At 46.1% G+C, this 26,959-nt stretch overlaps 1 protein-coding gene across 1 annotated transcript in view; it reads left to right on the forward strand.

Annotated features, from left to right (window-relative positions):
• Positions 1 to 25,838, forward strand: part of plppr2a (phospholipid phosphatase related 2a) — a gene marked incomplete at both ends in the record, with an annotated part of 37,652 nt that extends 11,814 nt beyond the window's left edge. The window contains 6 exons of the mRNA XM_079177667.1: positions 8,170 to 8,358; positions 21,917 to 22,037; positions 22,510 to 22,760; positions 23,737 to 23,913; positions 24,618 to 24,745; positions 25,730 to 25,838. Of these exons, the coding sequence (XP_079033793.1) occupies positions 8,170 to 8,358; positions 21,917 to 22,037; positions 22,510 to 22,760; positions 23,737 to 23,913; positions 24,618 to 24,745; positions 25,730 to 25,838 (975 nt within the window). The remainder of the gene's footprint in view (positions 1 to 8,169; positions 8,359 to 21,916; positions 22,038 to 22,509; positions 22,761 to 23,736; positions 23,914 to 24,617; positions 24,746 to 25,729) is intronic.
• Between the last annotated feature and the right edge of the window lie 1,121 nt (positions 25,839 to 26,959).

Consider the following 26,959-nt stretch of genomic DNA (forward strand, 5'->3'; position numbering starts at 1 on the left):
TAAGTCTTCATTTCTCCAAATAAAAATGTGGCCAAGGTCCGGGTCGCTCTAAACTCTAAGACCTCCCCCTTTTTAACGGTCCAATAAAAAATGTTCCCATAAAATTTGATTTAAAGCCTTCTTGTAACTGTACAACGCTCAAATAATCTGTTTCACTGTGAAATACGTCACAGTACTGAAGCTAAAGACGCTCTGATTTCCGTTTCACTGGGACTTTAAAGGACTTCACTCCTTGTATAACAACCCCTGTATACTATGACCATTATAATAACGGATTCATATGGCTGTTTTTTTAACTGCCACCACAGATGTTGAAAGGAAAAAAGTTTGACGTGTTCAGAAATATGTAAGTTAAGTAAAGCCAGCAGCCGGTTAGCTTAGCTTAGCATTAAGGCTGGAAACGGGCAACCGGACTCTGTCCGACTTCAACAAAGCTGACCTACCAGCTCCTCTAAAGCTCACTGAGTTCATCCACAACGTGTCGCTTCCTCACCTTTTTTAGTTTTCGGTTCAGTTGAAGTGCCTCAACTTGCACAAACAGGCAAAAACGCTTGGAATCAAGTCACGTCAACTTTCTGTAACTCCTCTACAATCAGTCATAGAGGAGCGGCCGAAGACACCTGGCCACCACACACACACACACACACACACACACACACACACACACACACACATTTTCACGTTGCCAGACAGCCGTGGAGTGAAGCCCACACAGACACAAACAACACCAGGCTAGTTTTCGCGGAGTACGAGCCACCTACGCTAACCGAGCGAACATTTTCATATTGAACATCTCCACAGGGTGAATCACAACAGTGTGGAGCGGCGAGATGGAGACAAGCAGCAGCCCGAGTAGGAAAAAAAAGGCAAGAAAAGAGGACACGAGGAAAATTGGAGAGAGGAGGAGGTGGTACATTTTTTTTGTTTTTCGGGCCACCGCCTCGAGCTTTGCGCCTGTCCTCCTATCACCCTTCCTCTCTCTTCTTCTACCTAAACCACACAATTACGTTTCTGTCTTCTCCTCCCTCCTCTCCCTTTGTATCGCCTCGTCACTCTCTCCGTCCTCTGTCTCTGATTTTCTCACTCTGTCATCTCGTCTTTCCTCCCTCTCCCGTCCTTCCCTTCTCTACTTCTGAACCCCCTCGTCTTTCATTCTTTTCCTGATCCCTCCCCTCCTCCTCCTTCCTTCCACCCTGCCTCCTCCTCCTCCCCCAGGACTCCTGTCATGCTGGCCAGGTGCAGTGTAGCGTGTGTCGGCGGCAGGCCTCCTAATGGACGGCATGTGTCTGACGGTGGACCCCTGTGCCTTCGCCGTCCTTCTGCTCTAAATCCTCCCGTCCATGAAACACAAAACTGCTCTTTCAGGCAACACGGCTCCGACGGCGTCCAGGGACGCGAGCGGAGCTCCAGAGGGACAGACGGGGCCTCAGCATGTTAGCATCGATCATGTCTTATTCTCTATCTAAACCAAAGGCCCTTTTTTAAAGAGGCTTGACCAAATTAGATTACTTTTGAGAAAGCTGGCAGCTACAGAGACGCATGTTGTGCCATGAAACTTTGTGATAGTGTGAAAAATGTCCAGCACCAAACAGGAAGAGGGCCGTGCACCTCCTGCACTAACCGAGTCAAACCTTTAAATAACTGGTCATGGTTCAAAGTGGAATCACTGAAAGGCTGGTGGTAAAACCCACTTCCAAAAATGTTTAGTAAAACAAAACAGAAAGCAGAGAATATTATTTGCAAGAAGAAGCAGACAGGTGTCTGGGTGTTACCACTGGTAACGTGTTTCTGTGTTAATTACACTGATGCATCATAACCAGAATGACCACTACCAAATGTGCATTAAAGGGACATTTCACCAGTTTGACACAAAAAGAATATCTTACTCGTCAACCAGAGTCTGAGGAAAAATAACCCTGATGATGTCATCGGTAGATTTTAAATCATCATTGCAGGATATTGCTCCCCCAAATGTGTGGAACTAAGATCCTTTTATGTCAGTGGAATACTCTACAGAGAGCTGCAGGGGTGACATATGTAAATGACCAGCACTTTGTGATTTTTGAAGCGTGAATGCAATCGCCAGCAGTAAATAAACGAACGAGCGGCTGTGAACGAACTACATCGGGGTCACATGTGAGCGAGTGTACACGTGGAGGCTGTGAAGGCGGAACAGCGCTCTGCGTAATGACGTTCAGTCGTCTAATGTAATGTAGCCACTCGTTAGCAACCGTCTTTTTTAAGAAAACTTAAAAGCTTCACAATTAAGGAGAGGGGTATTTACTAATGTATTTTATATCATAGAACAAAACGTTGAAATCTCTTTAGCTTGTGTTAACCACAGACCTTATTTCAGACATCTAACAAAAAAAAATGTTTGCGCAACGGCTGCCCAGGTATATGTGGCGTCCCATTATAGCATTATTATTCTTTTTATCCACCCGAGAGCACAGCGCCATCTGCCAATGATGAACCAGTGGACTAGTGGCAGCAGGACGTGGCCTGGAAAGCGAACGGAGAGCTCCGGGGACATAATACGGCGGCGTGCGGTTGACCAATGTGCTGCCGCACTTTTGCTCACCACTCGTTGGACGGCGCCTGACACACAAACAAGGTTCAGTTCAGAGCCCGCAGTGGTTATAAGACCTCCTGAAACCCATGGTGCTCAAATTGAAAGCTGAATACCAACCCAACAAACAAACCAATATTACGGGTCCAGCCCTAAAAATGACCTCACACCATGTTCACCTTGCATTTTATTGTTGACCCACATCGCCTAACTGTGTAGGACTTTACAAAAGCGGGCGCCATCTTGGAACGCAGCGTCCGGTGTTCTTGATACATCCATAAGCCGGCGAGACAAACGCGTCTGTTTAACGAGTAGAAACGCACATCTCTGTGGCTCACCGATGAAGACGGGAGCACTGTGCTGCGTTAACGGTGCCCTCTGACAGCGGTGACAATACTAAGACTTCCCGTTGCGTTGGTTGGACCCTCGCAAGTATCCATTTGGACTTCAGACTGCCGTGTGTGCGCTGTGCTGGCGAGATTTCAAACATTCTACTACCAACACTATTTTGATAAGACTTGCATAACACAGTGCATGTAGAATTCATGAGTCGAGAAAAATGCAGTTACCAAAACCCCTCCACCACTGAGCTTGTTTCCAATGTCTTTTATGTCGTTTCATTGTCAAACTCAGCTCGCTCACATTGCCACGTGACGATCTGTATGAGTTATATACATGAATATGAATATGTAGATTTAAAACAGAACCCCAAAGAGCTAAAAAAAAAAAAGGCTCACACTATACTACCTCTATGCTGTGCTGCACACGTTCACCCAGGTAATAAACACAGCACTGTATTTATAGATCCACGTTCACCACCAAGGGAACAGTGCCTCATATGATGATTTAATACACTTCATCAAATATGACTAACCTGGTAAAGCTGTCCATCCCTGTTTGTGAAGAAAAAGATTGATGATTTTTTGCATTTGTGCAAGGGTGGCATGTTTTTTCTATCCGGGTTAAAGGCGGGAGAGACAGAGAGAGAGTGTGAGTGGTTGTATTTTAAGAGCTGCACTCGGTGGGTCCTTCACACGCCGTCGGCTGTTGCTGTTCCCTGGACTCGTTCCCAACAGAGCTCCCAAATCGCCCTCCGTCCATCGCTGCCATTCGGACGTCTCGATGTCGCCGACCGCTGTAAACCCTCGCTGCCTCCTGGCGTCGCGGTCCAGTTGAAATTCAGAAGGAGCAGATATGAAATATTCAGCGAAGTTAAAACACTTCTTTTTTTCTCCGCATGTTGCCGGGCAGGGAGAGAAGTGGAGGAAGTGTCAGAGGGATGAGTGAGAAATAAAGGTGTTTTTTTTTTTTGGGAGGTCAAATTGTAATGGCGGGGCGGGAGGCTGAGGGAGCACGGAGCAGTCGAAATGGAAACAGGCGGTAACATTTCTATCGTCGTAGACATCATGTAAAACTGGATTTCCGTCTGAGAAAAGGGCAGAATCTCCTCCTGTAGTGCCTTTGGGAATGCGAGGGTGAGTCCCCGCTGAACACTGCGCCCTTTTTAGAGAAAGATGAAGTGCAAATTAAAGGCTTTTTCTTTTTTTTTGACTTGAGTCGGGAGGTTTTAAGACTCTTCGCTGTGTCACATTGAAACGAGCTTTGGCCCTCACATGTTTTTCTGATGGGTTCTGCTGTATTTTTTTGTTGTCTCATGTGACCTATCGTGACATCATCCAGTGCTAGTTGTTAATATTGGACTCACTCCTTAGATACTGTAATGTACCATGGATGTAAGAAGAGAACTGGATACCGCATTGAAAACGGGGGGGGGGGGGGGGGGGGCCTGTTCATTCCTATGAAAGTTGCTCGGTGGTGCATTAAGCGCAAGGAAGAACTTCCTGGGAATAAAATCTTTTGTATCCGCTGGGCCATAGAGCAAGTGCACCAGCGTTTCCTTTAACTCCGCCTCGGGTTCATTCACATTAATTAAATAAGAGCTTTTTAAAGTGTTTGTACTGGGAAGTCGATTTACCGCACAAAGTATTTTTGGGACCGTGGCGTCACGTGACGGGACCTGATAGTTGTAATTGCACCAGAATATGCACACGCACACGGGTAGGTAGCCCGTCCAATCATCACATTCTGGCTAAATGAAATGATTGGACGGGCTCGTTACATTCCTGGGATGAGGCGAAGTGAACGAAGGCAGGCTGTGAGGGACACGAGGGCGTCTCTCAGAAGGTCGAGGATAGAAGGAGACGCTCCTCTGCATGCAAGCCTCGTGTGACGGCGCCCAAATTGAGCTGTCTTAATGTGACCTTTCACCTTGCTGTTGATCTGCCTTTCCATCTCCAGGCTAAAATGGGTCAATTGCAGGAATGTGTTCTTTACTCTGAAGCCGCTCCCCTTTCCCTATTAATGACAGTGAAAGATGAGAGTGTGGAAGAGTGTGAAGCAGCGCTAAAGGGAAGGAAAGGGGAATATAAGGAAGTTGTCAGGGTGTGAAAGAGCTTCTGTCCCCCACATAACAGCTTCAGCCAACCAGCGTGCCAACAGCTGGCTAATCTGTACCATCAGATATATAAATATGTATACATATATATATATATAGATATATATATGCAGATGTACTCATGTGATTAAATCTCATGTTTAAAGCTGCATAGCTGCACACATTAGGCTTTGAGCTGTTTTTTTGTGGTTTCCTTGCACAGTGCGACCTAAAATGTGGCGATGAGAAAACCAGAATCACCACCAAAGAAAACAACGCACAATGCTTCTATCAGCCGGACGTGTTGGGTTAAAGTTCACCAACTCTGACCTGCGGATTTGCAGGAGCTCGAGGCGGAAAACCCGCATCTCCACCATTCTTACATTTTGTTCTCGCGTGAAGTTAAGGAGGCGATGTGAACATCTGAACTAAAGCGTGAGGCGCCGTGAACTGCTGGTGTTCCTTCAGCGTGGCAATCGCAGGCGTGAGTCAGAGCCGGCCGCAATACGCAGGGTACACAAGGGGGGGGGGGTACACAAGGGGACGCTTTAATGAGTCACACACATGACAACACCCCCTCTCACCCGGAGCTAAGCCACCAAAGAGCTTCTGATAGGGGTGTGTGTGTGTGTGTGTGTGTGTGTGCGCGTGTGTGTGTGTGTGTGTTTGCAGCCGCTCACTTCCAACATGCACGTGCACGGAAAAAAAAAAATGCACGCACAGAATCGGAAAGTGTAATATTAACGCCACCCTTACAAAGAGACCGGGCTTTACGAGCACATTTTTTACGCGGAAACGCTAAAAATACAGAATGTTACAAACCTTATTCCTTCAGTTATTTCTTCACCATGACAACCGCAGATAGCAAACACACATCCCCCTCAAGGGAAGCACAGATAAAGGCTGGTTAGATACAAATATAGAAAAAGAGCCAATTAAGAAAAAAAACACCTATTGTTTAAAAATGGAAAATGAATGTGTGTGTGTATGTGTGTGTGTGTGTGTGTATGTGTAGATAGCGTTGGTGGGTGTTTGGTTACTCTTGTAGGTTTACAGTACTGTGTGTTTTGCTGCTGGTGCCGCTGGTGTGGGTGGAGCTTTGTCTCTGGTCAGAGCGATGTGACTTTTCGCTGAACGTCCCCGAGGGCCTCAGCCTCTCCACTCAGCAACACCATGTCATCCATTCACACAAAGGGGAACGTGGGAAGAAAAGGGAATCTGAGGCTGCAAATACCTCCTCTGTGCAACATAATATGGCACTGATTAAAAGCTAATCAAGTTGTTTTATATCAACAACGGATGTAATAACCACGTTTAATTTGTGGTGATGAACTGTCGTAGGATTCTATCTGTGTCGCATTTTGGCGTCTTTCAGCTCATTGTTGTTGTTTTTTTACCACCAACAACTCTACTGTTTAGGTTAGAACGTGTGCCGGTTCAAAACGGGCCGATCGCTGGGCTCCCGGTCAGGAAGCAACCTCCAGGTTTCAAAAGTGAAGCCAATGTGAAAGTGTCTTAAACTGGCCCGCAGGGGGCGACTCCTCTGGTTGCACAAAGAAGTCTGATTGTATAGAAGTCTATGGGAAAATGACTCTACTTCTCATGTGATGTATTACCTGAGTAAACATTGTAAACATGAGTTTATGGTCTCAATCTCTAGTTTCAAGTCTACTTCAATACAGCATGATGTTCATTTAGTAAATTATGGTCCATTTAGAGTGAAATAGACCATAAAGCAGAGTATGCTTTAGGGCGGGGCTACTGTGATTGACAGGTTGCTACCACAGCGTTGTCTGTTTAGGGAGTTCTACGTAATTTTATCTTAGAAATTAAACCCTTTCAGTGTGTTTTCAGTTCGTGAGAGTCAAGTGTAACAGTTGCCTAAAAATGTCTTGTTCAGTGTTGTCACTTCAAAAAAAAAACAAGATGGCGACACCCTAATACCAAGATGGTGTACGGCACAAATGCCAACCTCGAGGATTCAGAACAGGAGTCCACCAACCAGCGTGATGTCACCGTGACTACGTCCACTTCTCACATAGTCTGCGCTCCCGGTGTGTTGTCGTCGGGGCGATGTGGCAGTTCAGAATGCAAACCTCTAATGAGGGGGCTGCTGCCGGCGGCATTGCCGAGAAAATAGCTCGTTGACTCCGGAGAAGTGAAGGAGAGATTGGTTGAGATGTTATGCAATGTGTATCAGCATCCAGCCGGAATGTGAGCTGCAGCCCTGAGCCCTGACTCACAGAGAGCTGTCGCTTGTTTATTAAATGTTTATTGGTGGGTCCCCAGAAATACACCCACCAAGTGTCGCGGAGCAACATTAGCGCTCATTTGGGGCGGTGTGACCATGTGGTGACCGTATTCCTGAGTCTCCACCAGCTCCTGAGGGAAACACGTGACTCTGCTTTCGTTGCTATTTGCTCCGCTGTGTTCAGCAGCACTAGTCGCTATTTCTGCCCGTCTCAACGTTCACGCCAGGCTTACGATGTTTAACGCCATCGCCACCTTCTCACAAGACATGAAGCCGGTTAGAAGTATTTCAGGAATTCAACTTTTTAGAGGCATCAGCTGATGGTTGAGAACCAAATATCAAAAACACACTTCAGTCCCCTGCGCACGTGTTCTTACCACACACACACACACACACACACACACACACACACACACACACAGTATCTACAAATACACCCACAGCTCAACTGTAGTAGATTTCATGAGTGCTGGCAGCATAAAGGCTGCTCCCCCTTTCTCTCCCTCCCACCTCCTTTCCTCTCTCCCTCTCTCTCTCTCTCGCTATGCAATTCTTTGTTTTTGCTGCTCGTGCTGCCGCGGAACCCTCTTTTATTCATTTTTTTTGTTGAAGAAAGAAGCCTCCTGCAGAGCTCCTTTTCTCTCTCTTGTCTTATCTCTCTCTCTCTCTCTCTCTCTCTCTCTCTCTCTCTCTCTCTCTCTCGGCTCCAAACACCGAGCCCCCTCTCACTCTGTCTCTCCCTCGGACTGTGTTTCCTATGCATCTCCCCGTGGCCGAGGGGAACAGGGACCTGACTCGCCCCTCTTCCTCTCCTCCTCCTCCTCCTCCTCCTCATCCTCTTCCACCTCCTCCGCCTCTCCCTCCTCTCTGCTCTTCCTCTCACCTCATAACGGCGGGATAATGTTCTACTTCCAGCTGGTGATCATGGCCGGGACGGTGCTGCTGGCTTACTACTTTGAGTACACGGACACCTTCCCCGTGCACGTCCAGGGCTTCTTCTGCTACGACAAGACCTTCTCCAAGCCCTACCCGGGTCCGGACGACGCCGGCAAGATCCCCCCCGTGCTCATCTACTCGCTCGTCACGGCCATCCCCACCCTCACGGTAAGAGTGTATTTTTAAGTGTGTTAAGGAAAGGAAGAAGTTGTCAAAGTTGAGGCGGTGCATTTGAGTTGTTTTCGAGTGTTGTTCCCTTTTATTCTTCGTACGGTTCGTGAGTTTTGTGATGAATCATCTCTGGTGTGCGTGTCGCACCGCCGACCTAGTGAGCAGATCGGCAAGCCGCATGGAGGTAACCTCCTCCAGCCTTGACAGGCAGGTGTGTGTGTGTGTGTGTGTGTGTGTGTGTGTGTGTGTGTGTGTGTGGAGAGAAAAAAGACACAGAGACATAACGGGAACAGGCGGGCGGGTCGTTAGAGAGAGAAAGAGACGGAAGCAGAGAAAGAGAAGGAGACAGAAGAAGTGACAAAACAATCGAGGAAGCAACAGAAAGAAACGGAGCAAAAGTTGGGAGTCGAGACAGAGCGATGATGGCGGGCAGCAGATGCTGCCTTAAAAAAATAAAATCAGAAAAAACTTCTCAAGACGATAGGTGAGAGATAAGAGACAATGAGCACAAAGGAAGGCAATTTGGAGGGGGGGGGCTTGTCACGTGTGAGGTTAGCTGTCAAACCCCGAGTGAGACGCGAGGCAGCGAGCGTGAAATGCAGAACACCTGGCGTCGACCCTCATCCCCCGGCAGACCCGCCTCCACCCCACACACACACACACACACACACTTACAACAGCACCACAGACAGAACCAGCCTCCAGCCGTCAACCTGACCGGAGGAGAAAACCACAGCCCTCCACCTTCTGTTTGCGTACAGCAGCTGATGGTTGTGGGTTATTACAGTAACACCTGTGCAGATTTTCAAAATAAAGTCGTATTCACAGCAGACCAGAGCAAATGTGCGCGGTTAGTAATCTAATAGGTTCACGCTGCTTATGAAGTCAAGTGCAAGTATGTATTTAGGGACTGTATGATCATGATTCACATATCTTCTTTGTCATGACTGATCATTTTTATTTAGCAGCTAATTTTTATCAAACAACTGGATCTGGATCTTTTTCTACTTGTCTTTTCAGAAATATATTGTCTCAAGATATTGGGAGAGGGTAATGCATTTGTTTTAGTGCCCCTCCCCAGATTCTCGGGGTAGAAGGGAGGGGCACAAAGGTAAACGCTTAGTTTCTGATAATAATAAAAACACCTACACCGTCATCGTCGCTTAACATTGCCGGTTCTAACAGCAGGTGCACTCTTTAGCACCAGGCTACGCTAATCCTAAAACCAAGCAGACCTTTAAAACCGCCCCAGCGGAGGGAAAATTACTTTTGGAAGTTGATCTGGGTCAGAGCACATTACTTCCACCAGCTAGTCTGCCTTAACGGGTGCTGACAGAGGCTCTGGTGTGTGTGTGTGTGTGTGTGTGTGTGTGTGTGTGTGTGTGTGTGTGTGTGTGTGTGTGTAGGTGTGTGTGTGTGTGTGTGTGTGTGTGTAGCAGCAAGGTAAATCGCAGCAGTAACTCCCCGCGATAGCACCAGTCTGTTTCAAAATGTGCTCTGCCACGTGCCTCCTGGTTCCCCCCGAGGAACCGGATCTTTTTATTTTATCCAGCTCAAGGCACAAAGGCCACAATACAAAAAAAGAGGTTTGGCGTTTTAGGGGAGGACCCCGCCTGTCCACCAGACTCATATCTGGGTCAGCGCCAGAGTTCCGCGCTCCATGGCTCCCTGACAGCTCCCAGTAGGGCCCCGACATCTCATTAAAATCATCAGTCACCTTCTGAAGACGATCCACCGCTCCGGGAGCGAAACAGAAGTGGAGGGACCTGACATCTTCCCACCTCCGTCTGTTAGTCACATTTGTGCTATGTGTTGGTTACCAAGCCTGTCGATCATCCCGTTAGCGTCCTGATTGAAACAACGGGTGTTCGATTATCAACACAAGCAGCGTCTCATTCGATTCATTGATTTTGCCGGCTGAAGTGATGACCTCTGATTTTATCCAGCTAGCTAATTAAGCTAACATTAGCTCCACGAGTCGGTCGGACTTTCCGTAGTTCCCGGCTGACTCGCTTTGAAAGGTGAATCTTTTATAAGGTGGGGTTGAGGAGCAGATGGAAAGAAAGAAAAAGCGACGGTAAATGTTTTTTCCTTTCGGCGATTATTTTCTGTAAGCGGTTATAATTTGCAGGCATCGTTTTGGGATTTGGTTATTTCCTGAAATATAACAAGGAATGTGCTAAATCTCAAGCTTTTGATGATGATGAATTTACCTGAACCATAAAAACAAGTCACATGAGAACAAACTGCACTTAATAATCCTATTTTGGGATTCGCAGATTCCCCAGATTTCTCCCTGAGGGAACTGCTGCAGAAAATTCTCCACACCAACACACACTGGTGCGTTTTGAGGACATCTTGAAAGTTTGCCTAATGGAGCTTGTTAAGCCAGTTAAATTCAGGATGAATTAACTTATCTAGCACAGATTAAATCTGACAGTGCGTGCGCAAATGTGTGTTCATGCTCCTCTGAAAATCCCTCCTTTGATCAGTTTTCTTTTTTTCTTTCTCGCTCTCTTAACCTCGGTTACGTGTCCTCTCTCCACAACCTTCCCCGTTCCTCACGCCGTTGCATCTCATCCACACTGACCTTTTTGGCTTCATGTTCTATTCATAACCGTTTCCTCCTTTCGCCTGTGCAATTTTAGCCTCATCTGTTTAGTCCTTGCTTTTTTTTCTTCGGTTGGAAATCTGCCGTATTCACCCGACTTCGGCCGGTTATCGCTTCGTCTTTACTCGGGTTTACCTCTTCCTTCATCTCTGGTTTTGTCTCCACGCTCATCAACACTTCCTCTTTCTTTTCGGACGCTTTACGGCCTTGCCCTCCCTGACCTCTCCTCACACCTGTTGTTTGTCTCACCCTCCAATTAACACTTGTCTTCTGTGAATCGATCGGAGCTCCTCCGCTTGCCTGCTCCACAATCTGTGGCTGGAGGGATCAATCCAATCAAAGTACAACCGCACAGGAAGACACTCTCACTTCCTGCTCTTTTCCTCGGGCAACAAAGAGAAATCACACTGAGATAAAAGGCATACGCAGTGAGAAATGCTTACCTATCTTATTAAATAAATAAAAATGTCAGCACATCCAGTTCAATTCTAGGTGAAGCCCACACTACATCCTTGTGTAAATGTGGCACTACCGAGCCAAGCTAGCCTTTTCCAGTCTTTATGCTAAGCTAAGCTAACCAGGTTGTTCATATTGACATGGAGAGTGGCATCAATCTTCTCACCTAACGCTCAGCAACAAAAGGGAATGTGCATATTTCAGCCTGGCACATGTGAGGTCACATTGGTAGAATAATATATAGAGGGTTACAGCAGGATTACTACAGTAACCTAGCAGTAGATATTGAGGTACTTCTAGCACTCTTAGAACGAAATTCTGCTTTTCTTCATCACACTTTAATCTCAGCAAAAATATGCTTCAGTGTGTAAATATGTCTTGCGTCATCCACTCTTAGTTATCCTGAAAAAAGCAATTGTTTGCAGAGGACAGAAGTAATTACATTCACAAAGAATTTTGAACTTCTTGTCTGCGTTAGCGACCAGGCTAACGAGCTTGCTAACTCGCAAGTTAATGTCTATGTTCTGAGACAAATTGGCATCAACGACAGCCCTATAAGAGGTTGTCTTTTAAAGGCATAGTTCTCCCCCCCCAAATCAAAAAATGCACATTTTTCCTCTCGCCTGTTTTGCTATTTATCAATCTAGATTGTTTTGATGTCAGAGATGTCTGTCTTCTCTCCAATATAATATGACTAAATGCTTCAGTTTCAGTTCCTACATGACGTTCAACTTAATGTATTCGTCATGCTCTTTGAGCCGAGTGCCATTTAGTTCTATTACAATGGAGAGAAGGCAGACATCTCTACGGCTCATATCTCCAAAACTAGCCGCCTCACACCAAAACAATCTAGATTAATAAGTAGCGCTGCAAACAAGAGGCAAAATGTGCATTAAGTTAAACAGCAATTCATTCAGTCAGCAAACAAAACATTCTCTCTCTGAAACTCATGCCACCAAGTTTGAACACTGTTTACCACCTTGAATGATGCCATTATGACATTGTGTATAGTTTTATATTTACAGGAATACAGTAATTAGAATATGTTCTGTAATATTAGAACACCCGTGTTGTTTTTGTCCTTTCTTTAACCTCAGAGCTTCCTGTACACTTTTAACTGGCTGTCACAGAGGTGTCCTGTCGGCGTACTCACATCCTCAGCCCTGATGTCAGTGGTCTAACATTAAACTGTGCTGTGCCTCACCCACAGCCACCATGACCTCACACCGGCCCCAACAGAAAACTCTCACATTCACGCACAACCGCACAGACACGGATGATTGCCTTTCTGTTTGTCTCTCCGTCTCTCACTCTCTCTTAAGCCTTCCGATCCTCTTTGCTGTTGATTTCACTTCACTGCATGCCATATCTCCCTTTTTCCAAAACGCAGCCCTACGCTCTCATCTAGGCCTGCACGCCGCTGACCCAGGTTAATGAGACAGATGGCGGGGTGGGCTCCTTGCTGCGACGCTGGCGGCCGTGGGGGGACGGCTTTCTGCCCCTTGACTTCTGTTCCCAATTCTGCGGTGGAAAGGGAAACGAGGAAAACTGTTCCACTATTGCGTGGTAAAAGTTGCGTTACTGGAGAGAATAAATGTACCAAGCAGGCTCGCAGCCCGTCACGAAATTAACAGTGCCGAGATGAAATCACGGCTCGGAGAGAAAAACGATAGGCTTTCTATTCATGGAGGGAAGAGGTACGTGTTGTTTTCTTCACCGCACGTTAAAGTGGCTTTATCTGCTCTGCCTATCTGTGGTGCTGATGGAGTAATTCACCACAGTCTGCTCAGCTCCCACTCTGCCTGGGACACAATCACAGCTCTGATCTAACTGCTCCCGATAGTAATCACCCCACCCGATCCAGCGTAGGATTGCATCACCTCACCGTTTTTACATTTGCATCATCAAACTATCTCCTTGTTCCCTCACATTTTCTTTTTTTTCCCTGTCACCTTAAAGCTGGTGTGTAGGCAACTTTGAAGGAACCAGAGAGAGTTTGCTAGTTTTTGAAAGTATTCAACCGCAAAAACAAAAAAATAATCAGTGCCCCTCCCTCTAGGCCTCCCTCCAAAGCCACTCCCCCAAAACACAAGAACGCGCACTGCCTGACCGACGAGTCCACGAGAGCGCGACATCGTTATCGTTGCTAACCTTATACAGCTTCCTCATGTCTCACATGTAAGAAAACACTTAACATTATCATAATGAACGTAAACAACAAACCTTGTTGCTAGCAGTCACAGCTGCCAAGCTAGCATGCTAGTTTTGGGAAGATTTTCATAGAAGAATTGAGTTTGATGCAGTAACTAGCTAGCCAACGAGTGCACAAGCCAGTATGATTGGATGTGCTTATGACAGGCCTGCGACAGCCACGGATACCAGATTTTGTTTTTGTCAGAGCATGTCATTTATCGATAGCTGACGGGATGTAAAGAAAATGTCAACAAAAATAACAAGAAAATGCATCTAAAGTAAAGTTCAGTTCTTACACTCCGTGTACCATATTCCCCGTGGGCCCAAGGCGGGTGTCGCATCGCCCTGATTGGCTACACGGTGGAGCGAGAGAGATAGACAGTAACAGAGAGTGGGGGTTTGTGCCGTCCTCTTGCCTATCTAGCGGTTTCGGTCAGAACTCGCCCCATTCCTGTGAAATGCGATTAGACCGAACAGCGGTTGTCATTTCTGCTTCTTAGCTTTGATCCATTTTTTCTTTCAGTCAGGCAGAGAGGAGGGACACCTCAGGGGTCCTGCGTGACTGATGGAGTGCCACGCTTCACTCAGCACCTAGAAGATCTCTGACGAATGCCAGAGTGCCCAATCAGCATTCACAACGGGGGGGAGGCGACACCCTCTATTCATAGATCTTTGCATTTTTGGCCACTGAACCAAATCTGTGGTGTTCTGTGTGTAGCTGTGTTTCACTCACACTCACAAAAGTCCTTTACAGAATATTATTAAAGAGTAGACGCTTTAATACATTTAGTTGTCTTGGTAGCTTGAGGCATGAGACGTTTAGTTGCAACCTCAGGGCCAACGTTTGACCTTGATGCTTCCGTTGAATGCTGCTCCGCGCTCTGGTTTGAGGACGGTGGCCTACGTGTCTGATTGAGCCACTTGTTGAACAGCCTTCATCCACTCACACCTGAGGTTACCGGTGGCAACAGCAAGTGCAGCTCGACTACAGCGAACACGTGTTGAGCAGCTGCTTTGTCACACATACAGAAGAGCAACTGGTGTTCTTAAATCCTTTCAACTGCTCTGAAGCCTGTAAACCATCAACAATTAACTGTACTCATTGTAAACAGTGAAATGGCTATTGCTGACAAAATGTCAACCTTGAGTTGTATCAAAGGCTGGATCAAAGGCGGGATCTTTGATCCAGTTCATCAGGAGGATTACAGTAAAGATGGAGAGAGAGAGAAAGAGAGAGAGAGAATAGATAGATAGGAACACAGTGAAACATTAAACAGCTTGCCATTGATGCTGCTTTTTTTGAAGGAATGGAACAGAGCAGATTTTGGGCGTGAGGCGGAGCTGGATAAAATTGGAAGGGGAAAGAATGTATAACCTACTTTTTCTTCCCAGTGCGGAGGAACAATAAAAGACATAAAGAGAGGGATTAGAGACGCTGCAACACAATGATGAAGAGGTTTCTGCTTCTGTGAGGCAGAATACATCTATACTGCCAAGTGTATATCAATGTAGTAACAAGTGTTTGGGCACCAGGACAGATTCTCAGCAGACGGTGGTTTTCGATGTGCGATCACGCGACGACGTCCGCAAACTCATCTGCGTTTGCGTCCGTGTGTTTGCGCGCCCATCCGTCCGCCATCCGTAAGATCGTGTGTGTGTTTTTTTCTTTTCTCAGCCGTCATTCTCTATCGCGTCAGCGGATTGAAAACCCACGCCGCCGTCCTCGTTTTCAGGCGTCTCGTTAAAGAAAAAATCCTGGCGAGAGCCACGTGTGAGTAAAGGTGATGGCGGTGATCCTGACGCGCTCAGACGGGCGCCGCGTCATCCACGATGTCCATTAGCCCCCCCCCAAAAAAAAAAAAATCTTGCACAAACGTCGACGCGGTGCGGAGATCGAGGTCGCAGCAGATGACGACGGATAATGGGATACTAGTGACAGCGAGGCGTCTCTTTGTGCTTTACACATGAACGACCTTCCCAATGGTGTCAGAAGCATTAGGTCTCACGGCCGCAGAGTGGTCGGCTCACCCTCTGCGGTACAAGAGAGGCAGCGTGCTTTAGTTTCACTCCATGCCAGAGATCGGGCGCCCGTGACCGCTCGATCATTTACTTATGAGTGATCGTATTTCTTGACATTTAAAGTTTCATCATTCACTACAGCGCGGCGGTTTGGAACAGCTATAAACACTTTAACCTTAAGAGGAGGACGCTACGGGCAAAACAACATGCACTGCTCAGTTCAGAGATTTGGGGTAATTGTACTTCCATTACATGTCTTCTTTCAGACTGGTGCAGGGGTCGCCAACCTTTACTATCCAAAGAGCCATTTTGCACTATTTTCCATCAAATAAAATGTGTCTGGTATCACAGCTTATAAAGTTGCATCTATAGTTATATTATATATACAAAAACTGTAGTTTGTTGTATTTATGAAATTATAGAACAAGAATAAAGACACTTCTTGACATTTTATTGCTATTTTCAGTGACAGTATCATTGTCCACTCTGCAAACAATAAAATTAAAATAACCTTTATTTATTTCCATGTTATTTTTTTGTCAAAGCCTCAGGCCATGTCCACACTACTACGTTTCCATTTGAAGACGCATATGTTTTGCTACGTTTACACTGAGCGTCCACACTACGGCGGAGTTTTGTAAACGCTCCCGAGGACGGATAAGTTTGAAAACGTTGCTTTGACGTGAGGACGGCCTAAACGCATACATTTGGAAACAATCACATGTTCATTACTTGATTTGTTCTTAGCAGTCACGATGTGTCCTTCCCTGATTGGTCACACCCCTGTCACGTGACCCTTTCCCGGGAGATCACAAGCAACAACAGCTTTGATTACTGATCGACTACCAGGTTAATTCAACATCAACAACTGAGTACAGGAGTTTCTGACCTTGTTGTCTTTACTAGCAGCTGTTGTGCAGCTGTTGTTCTTTTATGTCTGCATTCCTGCGGAGGAAGCAGCTGTTAATGGAGCGATTAGTGAGCGATTAGTGAGCGGCGTGACCAGCGGCGTTGTCAGGCCTACGGAGCGGACGTCTGAAGTCACGGTTAGCGGCTTTGAGGAGGACGATGGACACAAAACGGAAGACTTTCCTTTTCTTATTATTGTTTATTCTTATTATTTCTTAACTATTGTGGAGTCCACACAAACTATAAAGGAACAAAACAGTAATTGCTCTCCAGTAAGACAGAGACTTCAGACACCAGCAGAGCTACGAGTGAGAACAGACAACAACGAAACCGAGGAAACGAGTGAGAGACGTGTGTTGACCACATTTATGGATCATAATCTAGTAAACCATTGTGTGTAAGTGTTCATTTTAAAGTAGATTTGATGTGTGAGAGAGAGAGAGAGCAACACCCGCAGTGCTGTAACTAAGTCTGAAAAATAAAATTTCTAAAACTTTCCACGAAATTTTAGAGGAAGATCTTAATTAAGTATCAAGCACGACCTTTCATTCTTAAAGACTGCTTTATTACTCTGTCGGATTTTTTTAACTAAGCAACCAATCTACTTCCTGTTTACCGGCACTCACCCGCATGCCCGGTGTTTTCAGGCGTTTTAGTCTGGACGGAGATCATCTCGAAAACGATGCTCAAGCGCCATGTGGACGGAGATCGTTTTTGTTTTAAAATATATTAGTGTGTAGACTCGGAGCCGCAACAGAGGGGCTGAAGAGCCTCATGCGGCTCCGGAGCCACGGGTTGCCAACCCCTGACCTGGTGGAAAGAAAACATCCATAATACACATTCAGGTGTTTATTTTAATACTTTGTCTGTTTGCAGCTGTAGATTTCTCCTAAATTCAGCAAAAGTTAGCATTATTTGCGTATTTAAACATTTCACAAAACTTGTTGTATAAAAAATAAGTTTCCATGCACGTAATCAACTGGGGAAGTTCAATATCAATATCTATTAGTTACTTTTTAAAATTCATCTTCAGAATGTGTGGAATTTTACAAATTTACAAAAGCTTTTTTTTCTATGACTCTAAGCCAGACATCTCCACTTCAGTAACGTCAACATACACCAAACCTTCCAGTTTCATTCCTCTCTATAGTCTGAAGGTCTTTACTGAGAGGGTTGTTCATATATCAGTCATAGCCTGATTCACAGAACATTTGATTTCCTATAAGAAAATGGCAAAAATGTATATCTTTTGACAACATTTTCAGATTTATGGAAAGATACAAAGATTCCCTCTGTAGAAACCTTTGACTCATGTCAACAACATGAAACAAGAATTTTGAACTTTGAACCAATGTTCACATTTCTGTATATAGATATTAGCCTATATTTAATAAGATGATGCCTTTTGCCTTGAACATTTTCCGAACACTTTTTTTTCTTAATGTTAGGAATCAACTGGGGAACTTTGCAGTGATCTATCTGCTGGTCACATTTCTTTGTCATCTGGGGGTGTCTCCCTTTATGACATGGTCACATGACACTTTGTTTGCCTTGCATTACAAAGTGGATGGAGTAGCAGACCATTCTTCTGCTTTTTCTTCTTCTTCTTGCAGCATTGGTTCATTTTACGTCACGACTCAGTCATCATCTGTTGACTTCTATTCTTTACGTATTGTTTTTTCACCACTTTATTTGATCCCTAACACGAGCTGAACAGAGTCAGTCGCTATTTGCAGAAGCAATCTTGTGCATGTGCAATCACTCAGGCTCGTTCCTAGACGCTTGATTTAGTCCTCGCAGCTTTATTGATTACCGCACGATGGCCGCTGAAGCTGGAGTTAAATCGCACGTATAGTCACCACTAACTTTAAAAAAGAGCTCGTCAATGTCATCATCCCACTTATTCATCCCATCACTCCCGCTCTCTATTATTCCTTCTCTGTCATCTCCGCAACCTTCCTCAATCATCCGAGTGAAACACCCCCCCCCCCCCCCCCCGGTCGTTTTCTAATTGACGCGTGTTTCGTAAGAAGGGCCAGTGTGAATGCACTCTCACATTTGACTAATACCCACTGACACAAATCAAGATCTGATTACTCACACGCACAGAGCAGAGAATGGGCCCTGTGCTCGTGACGTCGTTAATGTTTCATTCACTTTGTTCATTCACTCCTTCCTCTTGTTCCGCTCCTCAATCATGCATGTGAGTACACGTGTCTTGGTCCACACTCCCCCCCCCCCCCCCCCCCCCCCTCAATCTTTAAACTCATCTTGCTATTTTCTAGAAGTCATCTCGTCGTCCTGCATCGTCGGACTGTGAACTGGAAGTTTAATTTCAAGGGATTATAATCCGCTCGTCCCTGAACCGCAGCGACAAGCGCATCATAGTTAACTACGAATCCTTAGCGGAGGCAGGGAGCCGGAGAGAGAGAGAGATAATTTAGGGAATGTTGGTTGAAATAATGCGCTACATGATTCACATGGATGCCATCCACACATGAATAATTCATTCTTGCAGTATTACCCCCCAACCTCATCACTGCTCTGACTGTTTCTCTCTTCCTTTTTCTTTCTTTGCTCTTCAACTTTTCTATTGTGTTCTCATGCTCTCACTCTTCCACTAAATCTCTCACGGACTCTCGCACGCTTATCTTTAAGAGTTTGGTTTCAGATGTGATGGGGTGTGTGTGTGTGTGTGTGTGTGTGTGTGTGTGTGTGTGTGTGTGTGGGGGGGGGGGGGGGGGGGGGGGGGGGGTAATGTGTTGTTAGGAAAGTATCAGAATTCATTTTTTGTGATCAAATCCTTTCAGTTTTCAAAACTTGGAGGTTAAATTGAGCATACAAACAAAATCATCGGCATTTACATACCTCTGCAATACTGGATATGGATCACAAGCACACGACGTGGTCGTCATGTTTATTTGTCATTAACCGCCCTTATTCCAGTCGATCAGTCGACTAATCGGCCGTTTTTAGTCTTAGTCGACTAAGATTTCTTTAGTCGATTAGTAATTTTCTTGCTTCTTCAAGCTTTTTCATGCCTAATCACTTATTTCCAATAAGGGTGTGTTGATTTTGAAAGCTGATATATAAATAAAATAGTAGAACGGACCTTCCCATTCAAATCAACAAAGCAGTATAGTCAGAGCGATGGCCATTTTTATGTGTATTGGGGCAATTGCGACCATTGTAGCGAGCTAACTTCCAGATACAGTCAACTAAACCGACTAACGGCAAGAAGGAAAGTCTTTGAGGTGAGGTTTTGCAGTACTGACTAAAACGAGCAGTGGAGTAGTTACATTATGAAGCGAAGAGCACCAGAGTAAATTAGTAAAAACAACGTAACGCTTCATCCACTCACTCTTGTCACAGCGTAGAAAAGCACTTTGCTATCGCCAGATGGGCGTCAACCTTGTTCGGCACATTTTCTGTAACCAATTAAAGCATGGTGGAATTAGCTAGCTAACTAGCGGAACGCTGGCTAGCTAGCTAGCTTGCCAACAGCGGGCTGCGACGGCGAAATCGCCAAACTTGAGGCTTCAAAACGACAAACCAGTGGGTGACGTCACGATGACTAAGTCCACTTCTTATACCCAGTCTATGGTCCCTCCGCCTCACTCCCCACTCTTCTGGAGAAGGACAAGCTACCCAACTAACTCGCCAGCCATCCGTCTCTGGAGCTCTATTTCTATGGAGGGACCTTATGATTGACCGTCTCAAGAGGCCAAACAAACATTCACAGAATGAGCATTCACATTGAACAGCAATATTGGACAAAAAGGGCACAAAAGCGCTCAAGGCACTCGTCCACTAGCGACGGCACAGTACCATTATCTCACATCGTGTGATGTACACACGCTTAAACCCTCCACAGTCCCCATGGAAACGGCCGCTATGCCGTCTTTAATTGGCCCATAAACGGTTGTCCACAGTGCGACGGTGCCCCCTTACACCTCTGATTTTAAGCTGCTGATTAAACCCCCTCAGCTTTGATTTCATGCTCGTATTAGTGTTTCTAGGGTTGCCATGGAGCACCCAGTAGGGTTGTGTTTCGCTAATGAAAGAAGGCACTCGGCCGGGCACGCACTTCACAGTCACTGCTGCACCGACTGGGCCCCTGCATGCTATAACCTCATTTGACTTGGCTCGGGAAAAAAGCCTAGTAGCACAAGCCTGGGCTGAAACGTGATCATTTTAATCTCTTTGGCTCCGATCCTCTTTCTGTCCAGTAGTTCTTTCACTTTCTCCTGCTGTCCTTCCTCAGACACCGTCACCGCGGTGGGGGGTAAATGGGGGATTATGTCAAATGTGGAAAGCGGAAGAATGAGGTTTATGAGTTTTTCTGGGATCGGGTCAGCGTTTAAGTGGATCCCACAACTGCCTCAGCAGAGCACGGGAACTGTTAGGATGATTTAAGATTAAGCACATTTCTCTGTCGTAGTTATTCATTGAGGGAGCCGTGTTTTAGTCCGTGCCAGCGTCTCTGAGTGCTGTAGGCTGTCGTACAGATGAGTTCATTAAGGGGTCATCAGTCTGGAGAGGCGCCGCTGTTCAGACTCACAGGGAGTGAATTGAGCACAGTCGTCTGACCAAAACCTTTTATATCCAACAACAGTGGCTGCTATATTTGTTCAAGACCGCAGTGAGTTTACATCTCCATGCGGCCAAAAGCAGGGAGCCCATGCTTAATTAAACAGATGATGATTAAGTCTAATTAGATTTGTTTGCCCTGTGCGCTGTGAGATCATTAGTAATGCACAGAGTGAGTGCAGGTAGTGGTCAAAATGATTCCTCTGTGTACAGCTGTGTTATGTTGGAACGCTGAGTTTATTGTCCTCCTCCCTTGTGTGAGCTACCTGTGCAGAATATTTGATAGCATCCAATTTATTTTCCAAAGATATAAAACTACTGAATGATGTATTATTAATAATAGATCGCACACCAGCAATTTAGTAAAAATCTACATTGACACAAAAAGAAAAACCTTTTTTTTTAGCAACAAATTGGCCAAAACGTACAACTGTAGAAACGTGGAATTGAATGGAAAAGATCGGCTCCATTTTATCCAATACTTGATCCGCTTATTTAAGTCAGTATCGGCCTGATATCAATGTAGGGCAATGTATTGGTAATAACCGTTGATAATAACAACACTGAGAGTCTACAGACGTGCTAGCAGCTCTTTGTACGTACGTCGTACTTCAATGCCTCGAGCTAAAATGCTAACGCACAAAACACGCTAACGCGCTTGTAATGACAATCTTGACACGCTGATGTTTTAAATAAAAAAATGTAACAAATGCTATTCTGTGCATGTAAAAAAAAGTTTTTAAACTGACAGTTGTGTGTTTTCTTTTGTGTGCGCAGATTCTTGTCGGAGAGCTGTGCGCCTTCTTCACCAAGGCAGAGGGAACCCAGGAGAAGACCATTGTCACTGCAGACTGCTGCTACTTCAACCCCCTGCTGAGACGCATTATACGCTTTCTAGGTGAACACGCTGTTTTGTATCACTCAGCCCCCCTTCTGCTCTTTACAGGCCCACGAAAGGGCACTCTTCCGTCTAGGTGTGAGTTTTTTCACAGAGAGAGCGAGAGGCGAAATCAAAAAGATCAAAACAACACGGAAGAAAAAGGTTATCAGAACGTGACCCGCTACACTTGAGAGTTTGTCAACCAGAGCTTGTGCTTGTAGCTGTTAATTGGACGATTGGATGAGGTAAGATATTCAGGATCACGGCAAGAAGACACTTGTGAATATTAAGCAGCCTGCAAATTTCAGCTGAGGTGGAAGCGTCTTCTTGCGATTTCACACCTCAGCTGATAATAATGTGTTGGGGCTATTTCAGGAAGGGAAAACTTTTATCTCGCAGCGCTGTTAACATGTGTTGAAATCGTTCAAACATCTAACTTGCTTTTCTTCATCTCCTTCAACCCTCCATCGGCGCTCGTCTCCTGCCCCAGGTGTCTACGCCTTCGGCCTGTTCACCACCACCATCTTCGTCAACGCCGGCCAGGTGGTGACAGGAAACCAGACGCCCCACTTCCTGTCCGCCTGCCGGCCAAACTACACGGCGCTGGGCTGCCAGTCCACCATGCAGTACATCGCGGAGCGGCGCGCCTGCACAGGCAACCCGCTGATCGTCATGTCCGCGCGGAAATCCTTCCCGTCCAAGGACGCGGCGCTGAGCGTCTACTCTGCCGTGTACACAGTGGTAGGTTGGAGCCCGCTGGAGGTGATGCTTTCTGCTTCTGAGGGCTCATCCTGCACCGATGTTTTCACTGATGTTTTCACTTTATTCTATGGGATTGAAGTGCAAAACTTTTCTTGCTGAGAAACCAGCAATGCTGAGTGTTAGTGAAGCAGATCGATACCAAATTAGCGTAGCTTAGCATGACGAATCAATTGTTTAATTCATACAAAAATGGAAATGGCAAAACAACAGTGTCTGTTGTTACGGTCGGTTATGTGCAGGACTATTTCTTGGTCGGGAGTCTCGTTGTCATTGTGAGATTATCAGACAACCAGCGAAAAGAAAGAGCAGTGGGAGGCGGATTTAGCTCACTTTGGACAGATTTAAACTAGCTGTTTCACAGTTTCCAGTCTTAATGCTAAGCTAAGCTACCCGGCTGCTGACTGTAGCTTCAGAAACGAGAGTGGTATCAATCCTCTCATCTAACTCTCGGCAAGAAAGGAAGAAAGTATTGTCCAAAACCTCCAACTTCAACGTTATCCCTGCTCATTTGATTTACCTGTAATCCAGTAGTCTGTTGGGATATATTCTGAGTGCACAGGAAGTGATGACTCATGAGCAATATGAAACATTTTAAAGCTACCAAGACTTTATCTGTAGCTAGATAGCAGCTTAGTATAAACTCCAGAACCCTCTTTGTTTCTTCTAACCTCATTATGTTAATGAATTGAAGTATTGACTTTGCTAATGTTGAAACATTTTCAAATCGTGAGGAACACTTCTTTACCTTTTATTCGTGCCAGCTAGATCAAAAAGTGTCTCCAGTATCCACCCTCATCTTTGCGTTTACGTCATAAGCAATTTCTCTAAAAATTCCATTTGTGTCCAGTCAAGAATATTAAAAGATAATTGGAAGAATAAGTTATGTTTTCTTTGCTTTTCAAAAATCCAATGAGGTAATAATAACGCATACGCCCTCCCGTGTGCCTCTCTGCAGATGTACGTGACGCTGGTGTTCAAGACCAAAGGCACGCGGCTGACCAAGCCCACCATCAGCCTCACCCTGCTCTGCCTAGCCATGCTGGTAGGCGTGGTCAGGGTGGCCGAGTACCGCAACCACTGGGCCGACGTCCTGGCGGGATTCTTCACTGGCGGAGCCATCGCTGTGTTTTTGGTGAGCACCTAGACCGGACAGGAAGTCATTATCCGTGGCAGGTTTACCACTCGCAATTCTTAGCCGCTTTTAAACAGCTGGTCTCCGGTTTCACGTAGACGGAAACAAAAGGGCCGACTTCTTATCTTGAGCTGATGATCGTGGAATTAGTTGCCTGTCGTTGGCATATTTGATGATCAAGCGTAGAAAACTGTAGAATGTGAGTTGGTTGAAAACTCATCTCCAGCTGACTTTTTAAATGCAGGGAAGAATAAGTTAGCCCTCATATTAGAGTACAGTATAAATAAAATAAAATTGTTGTACATCTTAGGCAAGTTTGGCCGGATTTTCCGGAGTGTTATCGTCCCTTAAACCGAATAAAGAGTAAGACGAAGTCCATATTTTGACTATAAATTCTGATATATTATCATCTTGGCCCCCATGGGGTGGATGTTACCGTTCTTAACAGGTATTTTAGTACACCTAGCTGGACATACTAATGTTTGCAGCTAACGTTGACGTGTGCTTTTTGCGTTCGGCAAAAATAAACAAGACCTCCCTCTAAACTCTCGAGACACCAGTTTTTACCCCCTGAAGAGTCCAATAGATTTCACTGAGCTATGATTGGACCATCACAGTGGGGGTTTAGCGCAGGGGTCAAATCTCACCACATCTCTCTTTTCTTCTTCCCTCCGACCCTCTCGCCTGGCCTGTGTCTCCTCCAGGTGACCTGCGTGATCAACAACTTCCAGCAGATGCTGCCCAGCCCTCCCCCGCTGCGCCCCCAGCGCCCCGAGTCCGTGCTGGGCATGCAGATGGTGACGCTGCCCTGTGTGGAGAGTCCACTCGAAAAGTTAAGTGGCCCTCAGGTAAGGGGCGGGGGTGGGTGCGAGGCATGTCTGCGCTCACTAAAGAGGGGCTGAGATGCACACCCCTTGTCTCTTACCTTGAATTCGTTGTCCTCCCCCCCCCACCCCCAAAGAAACAAACAAAACAATAGATAAAATCCCCAAACATGCATGCTCCAAGTCCCACCTGCACCCCCAGTATCAAAGAAAACACCCAGGTGAATCCTCTAAATCTCCGAGCCTTGTCGTAGGCCGATAACATTTGTTCTAAAGGTGTGAAATGAGCCGCGGTTTAATTTCAGACAGAACAAAGATGTTTTACGTCGTAAAAGCTGCTTAACTGCACGCTGTTACACATTTCCATCTTATCAGGGATTTAGAGAGTCACTTATCTCTTTGGGGTGACTCAGCAGTTTGGCTGACACACTCGAGGTTTTAATCTACCATTCGGATGTAATGCAAATGTGAAAAACTGAGAATTCAGCTCGAGGGTCCCCCTCGACATTTCGACGGTGCCGCGTGTCCTAAAAAGATTTTATCTGGCGAGTGTTTCGGGAAATGTCTTGTGTCCTCTGTGGTCTGTCTCCGTCACTAACCCTCACCTGACTGCCTCTTTTCCTCTGTCTCCCACCTTGCCTCTCTCCTCTCAATCTGCTCCCTTGTCCCTCACTCTCCCTCCAGCATCCTGCGCTCTCCTCCTGCCCACCTTACAACGCCTACCTCCAACCATTCTAACCAACCTTGAACCCTTATTTACGCCCGCCATCGCCACCCCCCCCTCCCCCCCCCCCACTATCTCTGTCATCTGTTGCCTTATTTCTGTTTCCTGCTCGGTTTCGCCTGTGTTCCCCCCACTCCCCCTCCTCCTCCTCTTCTTCCTCCTCATCAAGCGCATCACTCTTGATTATTCTTTTCTTCACTTTTCTCTCTCTGCCCCCATCCTCTCCCTCTCTCTCTCTCTCTTTCTCACTCCGCTCTTTCCCCTGCAGACTCCGCGTGGATCTCCGTTCACCGATGTCACATGACCATCAGCCCTATCGGTTCCCCGCCACCCCCGATGTCCTCATACCGTCTCGCTCCATTTCCAGCGAAGTCTAGACCAGCCGGAGCAGCACTCGCCGGGCTGCGCCGCCCATCCGGCCGGGCGGTACGCGACTCTGCACCGCTCCTATTCCACGCAGGTCTAGACCTCTCACGCGATCCAGCACACACACACACACACACACCATCCTGCTGCCCTCTCAAACCCCCGGGGAACCGATAGGCAAACTCTTCAACGACTTTTCTCTCTGCTGGACATTCAGCACAGAGTCAGGAACAGCTTCCTTTGTTTTTTTGTATAAGACTTTTCTCGGTCGTGTGACGCTTGCTTTCATCTATAGTGGCGTGCTCTCTTTTTTTTTAACGTCATGAACGAGGTCTCGCCCGTTCGAAGGAGGCTAAACGTGACGGGGAAGTTCCCCGTGTGACTTCGCCGTCTGCTGTCAGGAGGGGACGTGTTGGACCAAAGAAGCCCTCTGAAGGATGCGCGTGCTGCTGAGATTTATACCCTTCAAAAACATCCTTTTAGCAAGCCATATGCACACACACACACACACACAAACACACTCGCACAGTAGTGTGAGTAGCAGTGCCCTTGTCAGCTCCGCATGCGATTTACACAGATCAAAGAATCCATTTCATATCTCTCAGCAGAAGCACCAGACAATAGCAAACAGGATGAAAGTACAGACAAGATCGTCACTTGGCTATTTTCTTCTTTTTTTTCTTCTTCTTCTTCTTCTTCTTCCTTCTCTCAGATGGTTGCAGCTTTGCCAAAAAAAAAAAAAAAGACAGAAAACTGATGGGAAATGCAAACACATTTGATAAGACAAAGCCGAGCTCCCGACTGCAGGTTGGCATATAAAGTGCATCACATTCGGGAGCAAATATTTGTTCAGTTTTGTATTCTTCTGAGACGAGGAGCTTTCATACAAAACACTTCCTGTAATGCCAACAGACTTCTTTTTTGGCGCACGGCGTCACTCACCCTGAACCGGAGTTTTCTTTCTCGCCGAATCTTGGTAAAAGACGATGCGACGAACTGGCCGAGTCGTGTAACTATTGTGATTAATTTCTGAGATTTTATCAACAGATTTATTTATTGACATGTACATAAGGTGTGGTTGCAGTGAGCGCTCCATGTGGCGTGACAGTTTTGCTGACTTTGATTTGCACAC

This window comes from Pholis gunnellus (genome assembly GCF_910591455.1).
Source record: "Pholis gunnellus genome assembly, chromosome: 17".
NCBI lineage: Eukaryota > Metazoa > Chordata > Actinopteri > Perciformes > Pholidae > Pholis > Pholis gunnellus.